Raw genomic sequence first — 15979 nt, 5'->3', positions numbered from 1 at the left:
CCCCACTCATCCCCTCGTATATTAAACATCATGGCCGCGCACCAAAATCCGCTGATTACAATGAGGGGACCATAAGCGGATAATACAAATCAAACCCGTGTCAGATTGGGCGCCTTCTTCCTCCCCCGGCTTGCATCATTCTCTGCAGCACCATTGCGCGGCAGCTGGTGGGTATGGAAATGAGAGACACTGCTGCTGGCTTCCTTAGAGCACAGTCCACCTGTGCAGGCTGTGGGCGTGCAGAGGGAAGCCATTTTGTCTGAAAACATTCACCTGCCTTTTCCCCGTTTCTGGTGTCCTGCCAGAGACGTAGTGGCGCTCTGTGTTCCCTGGCCCCTTCCCCCTTGTCTCACTACTCACATGGACACTCCTAAGCAGCAGAGGTGAGCTCTGGAAATTAATTTCTACCCACGTTTTCAATGGAACAGAAGCAGCTGCAACCCAGTACCGCGGAAGGATGGAGCTGCCAGCTTATTGCCAAGCAACACACATAGTAGAGATGGCCCTGTGCCCACCATAGACTGTGCACCCAGCTCAGAAAGCGGCGTCTTTCAACACCTACCAATGAATGCCCAAACAAAAACACCATGAAAGTTAGAGGTCATTCTGGGAGCATTTGAAAGAGCCAGACAGGCCATCTAGAGGTCATGGAAAAGCAACAGACTCTCATGGGTTTTTCAAGAAACTGAAGAGGGCTTCACCAACACTCAATCAAAGAGAAAAGAAGATGGCGTCTGCGGTACATCGGTGTCCCTAGCGGGAGACAACATGAGGCAATTACACCTCCTAATTTCCGCCCTGCATCCCCCTGATTGGTGCTCTGTCCCCAGCCCCATGAAGGACAGTTTTAAGCGTTCTTTAAGTCTCTCCTATAAACAGCCGTTTTTACAGTCTCTTTGTGTGCTTAGTCTGTCCTTTCATCTGGCCAGAAACAGACACAAGGCAGAAAATGGGCCATGAATATCACTGCAGTGAGGGCCAACTATGTTAAAAGTGGGCTTCTCACATGCTGGGAACACTATTTGCTTTATCTGCTACTTAACAACACAAAGACATGTCTAAAATGTGACACACTCCTTAAATTTAAAGCCAGCAGTTTTTTTAATCTGTGCTTTCTGTGTGGATTCGACCACAAATGCCCTGCCTTTTCCCAGCCCCTTCATTATTATTTTATTGCACGGCCTCATTTTAAAGTTGGCATTAGCTTATCAAACTGTTCAATCAAAATTCAATAGGTCTATTATTCTAACAGCAGTTATTAGAAAACTGAACTGTGGGTTCATGGGTGCCTTTTGATTTTCACATGGAAGCAAACATTACCCCACCCTCACCCTAGACACGAGCAAGCGACCAGCCCAAGCCCTCCCAGTGCACTTTAAAACACATATTTATTTTGATACGGTATTTCAAAAAGCAATAGACTTTGCAGAGCGCTTTGATAACATTACAGCAACAGTCATTAAACCTCCTGAGCTACTTAGCTTTCTGAAATGTCAACACCAGATGTGGATCCCTGATAGCACACACATTCACTGCATTACCAACAGTGCAATTCACAAACATGACTTTAAAACCAATATCCTTTTATCCTTAGCCACACTGACATAGAGCATAGGATGTAAAGAACTAAGGGCGCAGTTGCCTCCTGTCTGCCCCTATAGTCTGCACCCGACTTTTGTTAAATGGACTGAAGTTCTGAAGAAGGGTTATATGGAACATTCTTAGGGTTATCTGCTAAAAGCACCGAGTGGGCACTTTATGTAAGACTGCTGAACTGACATGTTGCAGTTGTAATATGTGTGTTTGGCTGGGGTGCAATTCAGGGAGACCTTGAACGTGCCTGGGGAAGAGGAAGAGTTGGTGACTGCAGACTGTTAATTTTTTTGTTATGTCTTTACTCATTAATTGATTTAAAGCTGAAGAAATGTGATAAAATTTGTTCGATGGAAAACACACAGTCAACATTTAACCAAATGCCCATGGACGTTTTTTTGGGAGACTTTTTAAACAGTTGGACATAGGTTACCTTTATAGGGTGTTCACCAACTTGATACAAAGCTTTTATTTGTAAACCTACGCTGAACTTGTATCATTCCACATTTTTTAATAAATACAAAAAGCTTGGTAAACTATGGTTACTTAAACTAGTTTGACCTATTGACCCATGTTTGTGGCCAACACAAGCGCCCTTGTTCTATTTGTGCCCCCTGGTTTGCCACCCCTAGTATTGATTTCTCGAGGCGCCACTACTGCGGTGTAGTGGCATACAAGATCACCTGCATGCAGGGACATGCTAGTCTTTACATGCAGAACACACATGTTAGAGATGTGTGGCCCAAGTGAGAAGCCATCTTGGGCAGGATAACCTAAACTGCGCCAGTAACAGGGTTATATATTACATACTTTCCCTATGGATTTGCACCATTTTGGATCACACAAAATGTTTGCTTGTGCAGAATTATGGGCAGTACTAATTGTACCCAAAATGTGCACAATTGTGCGCATGTTTAAAACAAAGTTACTGTAAGGCAGGGGATTGGGGGCAGGAGCTACCATTGTCTGAATAGTCCTTCCTTCCTTCCTTCCTTCCTTCCTTCCTTCCTTCCTTCCTTCCTTCCTTCCTTCCTTCCTTCCTTCCTTCCTTCCTTCCTTCCTTCCTTCCTTCCTTCCTTCCTTCCTTCCTTCCTTCCTTCCTTCCTTCCTTCCTTCCTTCCTTCCTTCCTTCCTTCCTTCCTTCCTTCCTTCCTTCCTTCCTTCCTTCCTTCCTTCCTTCCTTCCTTCCTTCCTTCCTTCCTTCCTTCCTTCCTTCCTTCCTTCCTTCCTTCCTTCCTTCCTTCCTTCCTTCCTTCCTTCCTTCCTTCCTTCCTTCCTTCCTTCCTTCCTTCCTTCCTTCCTTCCTTCCTTCCTTCCTTCCTTCCTTCCTTCCTTCCTTCCTTCCTTCCTTCCTTCCTTCCTTCCTTCCTTCCTTCCTTCCTTCCCTCACTCCCTCTTTGAGATTGAAATAAGTGGAAAGCGAGGGGTGCACTGGTACAGACTTTGGATCAGGGGGGAGGTCCCCAGTTGGGCCTCTGCAGCGCCCCATGAGGTGGTGCGCATGGAAGGTTTAGATGTGTGATTTTATGCATCTAAAGGAAAATATCTACTGACAAAGGCAAATATATGCAGAATATTAGCAGTGAGACATACATGTCATGTGATAGAGTCCACTCTCTTCGGTTAACTGCCAGCCACCCCAATGGCAACACCGAAAAGCGTTAATGCGAAGCAGTCCATCGCACAAGGGCCACATCCTGCCAATCACAGTATCTAAGGCGAGATTATTATATTGAAATCAAAGTTTCAGGTCTCATGAAGCAAGTCAGAGCCCATGGGATGAGTGCCCGAGTGGCATATATACTTAGCAGGGAGGAATGGTCACCTTTTGGTGCTTTACTGTATCAGGTATTGGGTGTATTGGGTGAGCATTTTAAGAAACAGGAAGTGTAACCTCTCCCAGGTGTGGAGCTCTGTCTTGTTCTCCCCAGAGATGCTGCATCCACCAGCTTTCCAGGTAGAGGGGGGTTGCTCTGTGTGTTCAATGGTAGGGTGCTGCCCCCACCCACCCTCTAGAAGTATAGATGGGAGACATTGAACAGGGGCCGAGAGTGTTGGAAGGCTGTCTACATGGTGAGGGGGTTGGGAGCACATAAAAATAGCAGAACAAACATGCATTTTGATACAGGAAGGAGGGGGGGATAATTATTCCACGAGATGGCGAAGTGTTCTGAATGTCAGCCTGCAATGAGTTCATGATGCAGTAATCACACTAATTACTTGTTGTTGGCAGTACCGCAGTGCATGACACCCACGTTATTTACCACAGGTGTTGTTTTTATTGACTCACGCACATCTCTCCCACATTTACAGTGCCATACTTTTGTCACTTGAACATGAAAACGTGCATGATAAGTTCACGACAATTGTTATTAGCTGTCAGATTGAGATAAACAGGATGGCTGCTGCTACTTGCCTGAATAGTGAACGCCACCGGCTCGGCCTGTGCTTTTCCTTGGACCAAGAAGCCACGGTTACTCTGGTCCGTGGCCACAAACGTAAACCGGTCGATCTGGGAATCGCCTCCGCCATGCCGGTAGGCCACGTCCAGGTTGTCCACGTCTTGCTGGGTGAAGTTGCGTCCCAGTAGCACGGCCCCTCTACGATGCAGTTGACCGTACTGCGGGAGCTGTGCCAGGAGGAAGGTGAGGTTCCGTGGAGGCGTGTCAGGGTCTGAGATTTGCAGGACCTCTGGAGAGATGAGGGCCATGGTGCCTTTTACCAGTCTCAAGCCCGCATTCCTGGACACTGTGGGTAGGGCCCGGTCGGAGGTCTCCAGGGCAATTTGGAAGGTCCCGGGTTTCGTCCGCAGCCCGTTGCTGACATGGAATCTGGCAAAGAGAGGCAAGGCAGCCTTCAGCATGTGTGGATCATGTGCTGAGGTTTCACCATCTACAGAAATGAAACGATAATACACACCTTTACTCAAGGGATGACCTTGTGGTGTATCTGACACACGTGAAGGCTAAACGATGTCTTACTTGCCTTGAGTGGGCTTGCAACTAGACATCATCCATAGGTCAATATGGGGATAGACGGTATCACTACATATTATCCCCACCAAACATATCACCGTATATAGGGTCATCTGGAACGGCCATAGGTGATATGTTTGGGGGAGATAATTTTGGGGGGGGTTTTGGAGTTCGGGTGGCGGGGGTTGCGGGGGTGTCCTCCGCTCCTTTAAAAATAATGCCGGGGTGTCCCCCGCAGGTTCCATGCCTTAATAACGCCGCAAGAAAATGGCGATATTTTTGTATGGCAATATTTTTGCAGGAATATTAACACATGGACCCGGATAGACTATGTGCTTATTTTCTCTAACCGTATGCGATATTGCTTCACCCGTGTGTCATTTTATCGAACTTCTATCTGGTCCTTAAATCCTTTTCTGATCTGCTCGTGAGGTCCACCACACTCTGCAGCTTTCTACCATGATTTCCTTAAAGGGCTCTATGTGATGTAAAGAAGGCCTTGACTGTTTCTCATCCAGACATACATGATTCTATAGACTGGCTCCGTGGGGAAGACAGAGCAGCGCTGTCAATCAATGAACGTCAGTGAGAGTCATCAGAATGATCATAGCAATAGGTTGACCCAGCTTCAGAGCATGATGCAGTAAACACGCTTCACTGCTGAAAACACAGGGCAATGCAATGCCAGGAAATCTTGACAGGTGCACACAGATCTCCTCTTTATAACACTTAGCATGGCTTATCATTGACATGTTTAAATGGGAACAACAGTAATTAAAAACAAAAGGAATTGATAATTGCTGCAACGGGGTCAGTGGGGGCCCTATGTACCATAATGTCACTGGCTGCCTTGAATTTGAACATGGCACTGAATGAAGGCCACTCGAGTCCTACTACCCCACGCCCCAGCTTCTTTATCCTGAGGCAGGGCAGGATGATTGAAGCGAGGAACCTCGCTGGAGAATTTGCAACCTCTGTTTCTCTGCAAGACCCTCAGTGGAGGGCGAGGTGACAGGAGCGTGGGGGCTTCCTGGATCAGGGGCTGTCTCCCTTCCTTGGGCGTAATTATGACGGGGGGACTTTTGTGGCATGCCTTTTTGGCCCCCCCATCTTTTGGTGGGAGGGTCGGGGGGCTGCATTGGGGTCACCGCATTTATTGGCCATGTAGTGGGACAGCTTGAGCCTGGCTGAGGTGCCCAGCCAGGCTCGCGCCGTCTCATTACATAATGCCAAGCTGAGCTCAGCTGCGTGTATTTTTGTTGAAGGGCTGGGCTGCGGGCTGACCCTAGTGAGGGGGCACATTTGGACAATCACATTTGGTGTCAGGGAAGAATCCAGCAATGCAAGAGTGAGGGGTGAGGTGAACCACGAAATGCAATGCATGTAAAAGTTTCATGCACACCCCAAAACCGTCCAACACAGCCCCAATCTACTTTTTTGGTAACATTAGTGGTAGATGGCATTTTAAACATAACAAAAAATAAACTGCGGGATCATTGCAGATGCAGGAAAGTCATCTTTTAGAGCTCTGTCCATGTGCTCTGGGGCAAAATACATGGAAACCTCCTAATTTGCATATGGATTGCATCAACAGTAGTGACTTCACAGAAAAGGACATTGCAAGGAGCATCATTAGTCTTTGGTACATGGAGGCACCATGGAAGTGACTTTAGAATAAGTTGCCATAAGTAAACCAAGTGGCAAATATCTGTGTGGTGCACAATGCCTACATTTCACTATTGTTATATATGAAGCAACTCAATAATCATTAGACTTTTTTATTATGATAGCATGATATATTAACATAAGCTTTGAAGTAAATCAGAATCACGTACAGATCGTCAGATAAGACACCATGTGATTAAATGAATTGCCCAGGATCACACACTTTGGTTAAATGGTGAAACTGATTTAAGCAATTGTGCACATCTTCCCAGGTTTAGTTGATATATATATATATTAAGGTTTTGCTTTACATTTCATGTGCATAAATAGTTAATTCTGGCAATGCCTTGGAAGCAAACCACATTACATAATAAGCTAGCCTTTCATACTAAACTAACAGTACACTATATACATTGTCATGGAAATATGTTGAGGAATGAAAGTCTGGCTTTAGTTTTATTCTCCCCATCCTGAATGCAAAGTCACAATAGCATCATGCAGATTAACGTGAGCCTAATAAATCCCCCTTGGGTTTTAAAGCCATAGTAATTAGTTCATAAAACATGCAACATTATGCACCCTTCTCACTTCTATCACTCCCTCCCATTCACATTTCTAAAGGGACAAATGTCCCTGCTAATAGTCGCCCCCTCCCTCCCATCAGTGCCTAATGGCTCACAGTGTAATGCTCTGTTGACACAGAGCAACGTGAGGACCCTCTGCTGCTTGGAGCTCTTGGAACATTGTCCTGGCAGCGGGACACCTGTACCGTTCGGAAAGGGTAAGGTGTCCTGTTACCAGGACATAAGTGTGCTGAGCAGGTATTGCTTGGCACACATTGTCCTACCAGTGACACACCTTTTCCGTTGGGCACCCTCTGAGGTGCTGAACGGGAGTGGCACCGGACTGTCAAATGTCCCGGTCTGACCTCCTGCTCGGTACACTACTGCTTGGGGTCATTTGAACAAAGCAAAACATACATGAATTTTAAAGAGTCAGACTGTTGCAAGTAATTAATGAAATCAGAATGAGCAACCTAATGTGCCTTTTTAAAATCTTGCAGGCATCCATTTTGTATTAATGTCTATATGTTTGTTTGAGTCAGTGCCCTGGTGGCAAAAATCAAACACCAGCCCCCTTCTGCATGCTTGCAGGCCCTCTTTAGGTGGAGGGGGCGCAGGCTTTTTTGCTGTTGTCAATGCAGTGAATTCTAAAGACCAACTGTAGTGTTATATGTTTCAGAAGACTGTAGTGTCTTTAGAATTGAATTTTAAAGATACGCCACCAGTCTTATGAAAGTTCTAAGAGCATCGGCAATGGACTCTGTGGTATAGTAGTTTTGTGTTATCCCTCAGAGCCCCCGTTCGCCCTTCCTCCAAACTGCCCCTTTCTTTCACCTGCCATGTCCCCCCCAACCTTTTCAGCAAAGTTACTCCATTGTTCCCTTCCAACTCCTCATTTCCCACTACGGTGCCGGGTTGGCGACGGTGTCTGCGGGTGTGCTCTGGAATACTCAGTCCTTTTTGTGACTTCTCAGGACATTGAGTAACTTTGCTATAGCTCTGCAGGATAGATTAGGGCCTCGATGAACTGCCTTCTAGTCCCCTCAGCCTGCTCCAGACCATTGGCTAGTCCTTCTCCTGCCTCGACAAATAGCTGAAGGAGGGCTTGGGTTCCTTGCTGGAGACCGGCCAGCCCACCTAATTCCTTATCTTGGCCAAATGCACACACACATTCTGGCCTTTTCTGAGAACTTCCCATGCTCTGGACTGCGGTCCCCGAGGGCGCTCCCGCCACAAGCGCCTTGAGACCATAGTAATGGGAAAAGGCGTTATATAAATGACTACTACAATACAATAATGGTGGGCGCCATCCCAGGTAGAAGGCTCTTCGGCTGTCGAGCAGTATTAGAATCTAGTTTTGCAGTGCCAGGGTCCTGGGACATGTATTTGCAGTTTTCCTGATTTTCCGAGGACTACGGTGAATTACCGTCAAGCCCTCTGAAGGAAACCAAACTCATTTGACTGTTTTAACAGGTACTCATTTATTCCAGCATTCAGTCATTTATATCGTGCGTTCTTTATCTTGCTTGAATATTGTTGAATTGCAGCTCCTATAACCTAACTTTTTTCACTTTTTGTTCATGTAATTAATGTTATGTTTTATTTTATATGGTTTGCCGCTTCCATCCTTTTGTCCCTGTACTTGAACTGCGCATAATAGGCCCAATGGCTTCTGCACTGAAGCCTCTACTTTGGCGTTAAACCAAAAATCTGATATTCAGCAAGTTAAAGAAAAAAAAAATCAATCCTGTTTGTCTGGGATTGATTGGCGCGGTTTTTAGCAGGCGTTCTGGGAAAAGGCTTGCAATATTCCCGACCACTGGTGGATCGCGAGTCTTTGCTCCCATAAGTAAAGGTTCCCAGTTGCCTCAAACACAGGAGTCATGGTGGTGGAGACTCCAGAACAAACCTTTCTTTCTTTCTTTCTTTCTTTCTTTCTTTCTTTCTTTCTTTCTTTCTTTCTTTCTTTCTTTCTTTCTTTCTTTCTTTCTTTCTTTCTTTCTTTCTTTCTTTCTTTCTCCCACTTTCTTGTTCTCTTCTGCTCTCATCCTTCCTTCCTTCCTTCCTTCCTTCCTTCCTTCCTTCCTTCCTTCCTTCCTTCCTTCCTTCCTTCCTTCCTTCCTTCCTTCCTTCCTTCCTTCCTTCCTTCCTTCCTTCCTTCCTTCCTTCCTTCCTTCCTTCCTCCCTCCCTCCCTCCCTTCCTTCCTTCCTTTCCTTCCTTCCTCCCTTCCTTCCTTACTCCCTCCCTTCCTTCCTTCTTTGTGTCTCCTTCCTTCTTTGTGTCTCCTTCCTTCACTCCTTTCGCTATGCTTCTTTTTTGTCTCATTCTCTCTCCCTTTCTCTGTCTGTCCCCCCTCTCCCTCTCTTTCATTTCCTCTCAGTCCTCACCGTTGGACAGGCTATTTTTTAGTACTTGGAAAAACATGGTGGCTTTTTAGAGCCATGACTTTTCTTCAAGAAAAATCACACTGCTCATTAATGATGCACATCATACAGATCTCTATGAATACAATGAACGAAAAAGCAATGCTCGCTTTCTGAATCACGAGGATAAGAGAGAGCAGGCAATGTCAGGACATCGCCATGTTCTGATAGGCCAAAGGTCTGCAACCTCTGGGTCTGCAGATGTTTTGCACTACAACTCTCATCAGCCATAGCAAGTATAGGCAATATAGAGGGATCCTGGAAGTCGTAGTCCAAAACATAAGGAGAGCCACAGGTTGCAGACTTCTCTTAGGCTCACATCAGCCAATCAGTACAGGGTCAGATGAGATGGAACAAGGAACCAGCGTAGGGTCCTGGTCTGGTTCTGAGCCTCCAGCATTCACAGAAAAGGTGGAGCGACAGCATCAGGGCCGCTCTAGGGTGCATGTGCTGCCAACCTCTGCCGCACAGCCCTCCTTCAGTCACGGATTCCTCTTTATGCTTCAAGGTATTCCCGCGGACACTCTTTATTCATGGGAGACTCAAAGCCGAGGGGGAAATTCAATCTCCAGTCTCAGGAGGTCAGCCCATTCAGGGCTTTGGTGGCAACTCAATCACTGGAGGCCACCGCCTTCAAACATGGACCTTGGTCCTTGGGTAGGGATCTGCATGCCCACTTACAACCTAAGGCAGCCTTCAACACTAGTCTCATCCCTCTAGGTTTCAAGCTGACTCAGCAACTTGGATCCTTCAGGAAAGGCCCATATAAACCTTCATCCGTGTCATCAATGTTGGCCATGCAAGGCTCATTTACTTGCTTAATGGCCAGCAATCGGGTCAGGCTAGGAAAGTCTCCCACATGACCTCATGCATTTCACGTTTGCCCCCAAATAGGTAAACAAGGTCTATAGTACACCCTATAGGATTTTAACAGGGTACACTGCAGAACCAGCCCATGCACCAACTTTACCCCAACTATAATTTGTTCTTCCTCCACAAACGAGTAGCACACTTAGTACTCATGCAGGCGGAAACAGGTGTTCTCTGACCTTGAGAAGCTTAGGGTCTCTCTACGGCACACGAATCAAATGTACCCCTGTGGAGAATTGTTCATCTTTAAAAAGCATGAAACCTATGTGACACAGTGAGGGGCTGACCTCTGCCATGGGGGGAACAGGAACAGAGTCCCCTTCTGACCCGGGGTAGGCGGCCTACCTGTGTGTTTTCGCTATATCCGATCCTACCCCAGAGGTGAGCTGGGGGAGCTGGGGTCGGATTGTCCCTGAACCCCCTAAGTGCGCCTTGTTTGCTAATGTAGATACCCCTGTTGGTCACACGACACCTAGCAGCCTAGTTTCTGCGCATGTTTTCTCTTACCATTTTCAGGACTGCAAGCTCCAGAAACCAATCTGCCGCCAACCAGACCGAATGATCCGAGAAAGAAAGACGCCAGTTGCAAAGCTGCCATTCACGTCAACATCTAACTTCCTGACATGAACTTCTCTCTGAACGCAGAGAGAAGGCAAGGAAATCTGTGAACACCAACCGGACCGCGCTGCTACGACTGCAAAAGCACCAGCAAACGAAAAAGGAGACCAGGCCTAGCAGGGTTATTGAACCTGTGTACCGTGATGTCCCGGCCCCGGGAGAAAACCTAGAACTAGACTAGATCAGGTGAAACACAGAACAAATGGGAAGGGGTATGAGCTAGGAAAACAAGAGAGCAAAGATATAAAAAGACTACATACAAACAGCAGAGTGAATGGTGTTTGAGTGAGGTTAGGTGGTGTGGTGGTGCAACGAGAGACCAGGGGGAAGGTGGAAGGCAGAATGGAGCACAACGGAGTCTGTGCAGCTTTTAATGAGTGTAGGTGAGGTATTGGTTGGGAGAGAGTGATGTACAAGTGTGGTTTTGAGAATTGATGTTAAAGTGTAGAACTAGAGAGAGGCTGTGGAAGGCCAGAAAGAGAGTAGTTAGTGGGAGCTGAGAGGTAGTGAAAGGGAGAGATGTGTGAGTGAAAGGCAGAGGAGACGTATAGAAGGGGAGGTTGGAGATAGGAAAAGGTAGTAGAGAAGAGAGGAATCGTGTAAAAAGACTGGTGGGATAGAGGAAAGGGGAGGAGATAGGAGAGAGTAGAAGGAGAGGAGAGGGGGTGTGTAGAGAGAGAAAAATGAGTATAGTGAGAGAGAAGATTGGAGGGACAGAAGACGAGAGGGATTCGGGAGAGTAGTAGGAGGACGAGGATAGGGGGGAGGAGGAGAAAGAAGGAGAGACTGCTTATAGAGAACAATAGGGACAGGAGTGAGAGAAAAAGAAGAGAGGGGGTGATAGCGAGAAAGAGGGACAGAAAAGAGAGAGAGAGAGACAGAGAGAGAGGGGGGAGAGAGAGAGAGAGAGAGAGAGAGAGAGAGAGAGAGAGAGAGAGAGAGAGAGAGAGAGAGAGAGAGAAGGAAGCAGCCTCTGGAAGATCATTGAATAGATTGTGGGACATCAGGATATAAGGGAATCCTTTGAAAGTCCTGAGGGAGTGAGGCTATGGCCCGTAGGCCCGCACCATGGGAAAGGCTAACTTTGGCAGTAGAGATTACTGGTTCAGTAAATAGGGAGTCTAGAGGTTGATGTATGACATAGGGGGCTAGTTTAGTCGCCATACCCTGTTTTTAAAAATGAAGTCCCTTGAAATGTTTAGCTAAATTTGATGAAATTATTGAAGCCATGTGTGGCACCAAGTTAAACGAGTGGTGTTATCGTGGGACAGTACAGGCCCCAAAACCTAAGAATCCAACAGGAGATGATGTAAAGTTTGAAATCAGTAGGCATAGGTGACTGCAGCTGCTAAAAGTATTGATAAAGAGGTCTCGAAAATGGAGGTAGAGCTAGAATTCTTTGCCCTGGACGTATCATTAAAGGGGTCAGATGACATCTGGGAATCGGTGTAGCCAGAAGATACCCTGACCAATGTAGAGAATGCAGGACAGCCTTGAGCCTTGGCATGGGAGCCAAGAAGCGAATTGCGAAACAGCTAGCGGTAGTGAGCTTCCCACTAACCAGAATACCTCAGGAAAACCTACCTGAGAAAAGAGGAGATCGAGCCTCCAGAGGAGCAAGAAGGGGATACTGAACCAAAATACCCTACAGCCATCATGGAGGAATTATTGACGACCCTCGTCAGAGGCCAGCTGGCTATATACCAAAAAACCAGGAGACATTATGGACGTTACAGGGAGCCATAGCTGACTGACTAAACCAACCAGGGATTCTCCCGTTCTCCTATAAGAACTGAAAGATGAGGCGGAGCTTGCAGGCGTTTTTGTGTAGCTAGATGGTAATGGGATCATAGGGCCAGATATATAACTCCCCTTCTCATTGTAGAAAGCTCAACAAACCTTTCAAGCCCTAAACCCAGATGGAACCACCCCATATGAAGACTTAGACTGAGGGATCTTAGAAAGGATGGGGCATGACCAGGAGAATTAGTGACTGAGATCCCGACATCTACGGCTACGACAAGTGGAAATACCATGGCAACTGGCCTATCTAGTAAGGGACATGTTAAATAAGTGGCTGGGGAGGAAGACCTATGAAGAAGTAAAGGTGATGTTAATCCTAGAACAAGTTTATGATTCATTGCCTCCATGCCTTCAAAGGTCAAATATCAACTATACGAGCACTCACTCGACGAAGGTATACAAACTGCAAGTGCCTATCAAAGGGCCATGTCCTCCAGCTAACCACTCGGCGCATTGAAAAAGGTGGCTAGAGAGGGAACATTCACCGAAGGAAGCTGAGGTATCATACCACAACCCAGTAGAAAGAAAAACCAAACCCTTTGGTCCAGAAGACCAGAATAGAACCAGCTTCCCACCTTGACCTGACAGGGACATCAGTTTATATTTCCTGTGGGAAACCAGGTCATATCACTCCAACTTCTTCCTCGAGTCTAAAAAGGGAGAACCCACGGGGATTGGTCTCTTTATTCCCAACCCACAAGAAGAATGCCCCCTGAAAAACCACTCGGATATTGGATAAACCTGTCAGCCTCTCTGAGTAGTCCCCAGACCTAATCCTGAAAAGAGAGGAATCACAAGACGCACCGGCCTGGGAAGTTCACCCCATGGCCGAGGCTGACCAGTGCTTCCACATTCCAGTAAGGGTACAGGGGAGCCCTACTATTGCATTATTAGATTCGGGTCACCGGCGAACAGCCATTTGGGCTTACTTTATATCTCTGGAGGAACTAATGGAAGGCCCCTCACCCAGATTATCTGTATTCATGGGCATGTGGACCTTAACCCTCAAGTGGAAATGATAATTGAAATATTGGAGATCTTTACCGAAATACCTGTAATAATAAGAACCAGATGAATAGCTGCCAAATCCCGATTTCCCACGGTTCGGTTAATATCGTGCACAGCGCGGCCAACATCATTGGCAATAGGGCGCTATATTTAAATGACCAATTTACATTACATTACAATATCTGAAACATTTACATACCTGAGAAACTGGATTAGATAGAGGGAGAGGGGAAGAGGGTAACTTAAAAGAAGTGGTGGAGGTATGTTACAGGGTCAGGGGCTTGACCCTATCAGAAGGGAACAGGAATCCCTTCAGACCTGGAATTGTGGACAAACAGGATGTATGCCAGAGCTTATCCTACCCTAAAGGTGGGGTGGGGGGTTTGGGAGAGATCAGTCGCTGAACCCCAAGCGTGCCTCGTTTTCTGATGTGAATACCACTGTCGCTCACTCAATACCTTCCAGCCTCGTTTTCTGGCCAGTGTTTTCTCTTACCATTTTCAGGACCACAGATTTCAGAATCCAATGCAGCGGCAACAGGACCAAAGGATCAGCGAAAGGAAGACGTTGGACAAGAAGCTACCATTCACAGCAACTTCCAACTTCCCAGCATAAATGCAGTATATAAAAGCAAAGAGAAGGCGAGGAAACCAGCAAACAGCAACCTGCCCGGGCCACTATGACTGAATGAAAAGGGGGTGGGGCCCAACCAGGTTTTTGAACCTGTGAACTGTGATGACCTGGCACAGGGGGGGGGGGTCTAGAACTAGATTGTCCCCAGACATCATGTGAACCAGGGAACCAATGGGGAGGGGGTGGAACTAGGAAAACAGGATACCTACAGATTTAAAAAAATAACTCCATGTAGACAACAGAGTACAAGTGGTTTGGGTGTGGTCAAGGGGTCTGGGGATGGATTGAAAGACCAGGAAGGAAGGTGGAAAAAGGATTGGAGCTGCAGGAAGTCTGTGGAGCTGTTGGTTATGAATGCAGTGGAAGTATTGGTTGTGATAGAGAGTGGTACCAGTGTGAAAGGTGAAAAATGTGTGGTTGTGAGAGTGTATGTTAAAGCGTAGAAGTAGAGAGAGGATGTGGGATCTGGGAAAGAGTGAGAGTACTTAGTGTAACGTGAGAGTGGTAGAGAGAGGGAGTGAAAGGTAGAGAGTAAGTGTGAGTGAAAGAGGGAGGAGATAGGTATAGAAAGGGTGGTTGCAGATAGGAGAGGGTAGGAGGAGGAGAGAAGGGAGTGTAAGAAGACTGGAGGGACAGAGGAAGAGAGAAGAGGCAGAGAAAGGATAGAGTAGAAAGAGAGGGAGCGTGTACACAGAGTGGGGACGATAGTGAGAGAGAAGATCGGAGAGAGATTGGACAGAGTAGAAGAATGAGGCGGAGGATAGAGAGAGGAAAGAGAGGGAGAGAGAGAGAAAGAGAGAGAGAGAAAAAGTGAGAGAGGGAGAGAGAGAAAGAGAGAGAGAGAAGAACAAGGGATACCAGAGGCAGAGAAGGGAGAGAGAGTAAGAGGAGAATCGAGAGACATAAGGAACACAGGAGCAGGGAGTGAGGAAAGAGAGAGATGGTGAGGAGACATGCACCTTCTGGAAGATCATTGAACACATCCAGGGGCATCCGCCGGAAATAAGAGATTCCTTGGGAAGTCCCGGAGAGAGTGGGGTAGATGAGGCTACGTCCTTCAGGCCCACACCAAGAGTATAGGCTAACTTAGTAGGGGTTCCGGATCCTGAGCTGCATTACACCCTTGGGGGAAAGAGGGCCTGGAATAGGGTGCAAGGAGACGACGAAAGGTCGCGGCATGAGATAGGGGTCTTCCTCGGGTGCTTCACCATTCAGTGAAAAAATAAAGAATCTTGAACCGTTTGGCCTGAGTTTCATGACATTATTTAAGCCACCCATGGCACCAACTTTAAGCGTGCATATTCTGTAAAAAGTGAATGCTTCGGAAGACAGTCATGTTCCAGGGACGATTAATATATTGTATGGTCAGTGTCGCCATAAGCAGGAAATGATTATTTGTCAACCCAATATATTAGCAATAAATGCTGTATATTCCTCCCATGCCCGGCCCTCACATTAAGGGGGGTAATGGGGACAAAAACATTACCTTGGACCCAAAAATGTTTATCCACAGTAGGTTTCAGTAAAGAACCATCTATGAGTCCTAACTTATGGTGGTGCTATAGCGGTTTCTATGAGCTAAAATGACATACCCTAATGACACCTGAACAGTTGCAATGTTATCCCTCTCGCTAGATACTCCATACCAATATGTTAACCTCACTAGCTGCTGCTAAAGCACCAACTATGAGCCAAAGTTCATACTGTAAATCTACACCTTTTTTCTCTAAAACAAAAAGTTTAAAAGAAATGAGGATTGCTGCCTCAAAAGTGGATAAAGAGAGTCAACGTACATGGGAACGCGAAGGGAAATTAAGGAAATGGGAA

At 46.6% G+C, this 15979-nt stretch overlaps 1 protein-coding gene across 1 annotated transcript in view; it reads right to left on the bottom strand.

Moving 5' to 3' along the window:
• The window catches only part of FREM1 (FRAS1 related extracellular matrix 1), a 1195879-nt gene that overhangs the window by 354344 nt on the left and 825556 nt on the right, over positions 1-15979 (bottom strand). The window contains exon 25 of the mRNA XM_069626057.1: positions 4010-4424. Coding sequence (XP_069482158.1) covers positions 4010-4424 — 415 coding nt within the window. The remainder of the gene's footprint in view (positions 1-4009; positions 4425-15979) is intronic.

This window comes from Ambystoma mexicanum, chromosome 6p (genome assembly GCF_040938575.1).
Source record: "Ambystoma mexicanum isolate Mex_15411 chromosome 6p, UKY_AmexF1_1, whole genome shotgun sequence".
NCBI lineage: Eukaryota > Metazoa > Chordata > Amphibia > Caudata > Ambystomatidae > Ambystoma > Ambystoma mexicanum.
Note: the sequence above shows the minus strand (reverse complement) of the source record. Positions and strands in the feature narration are given on the sequence as shown.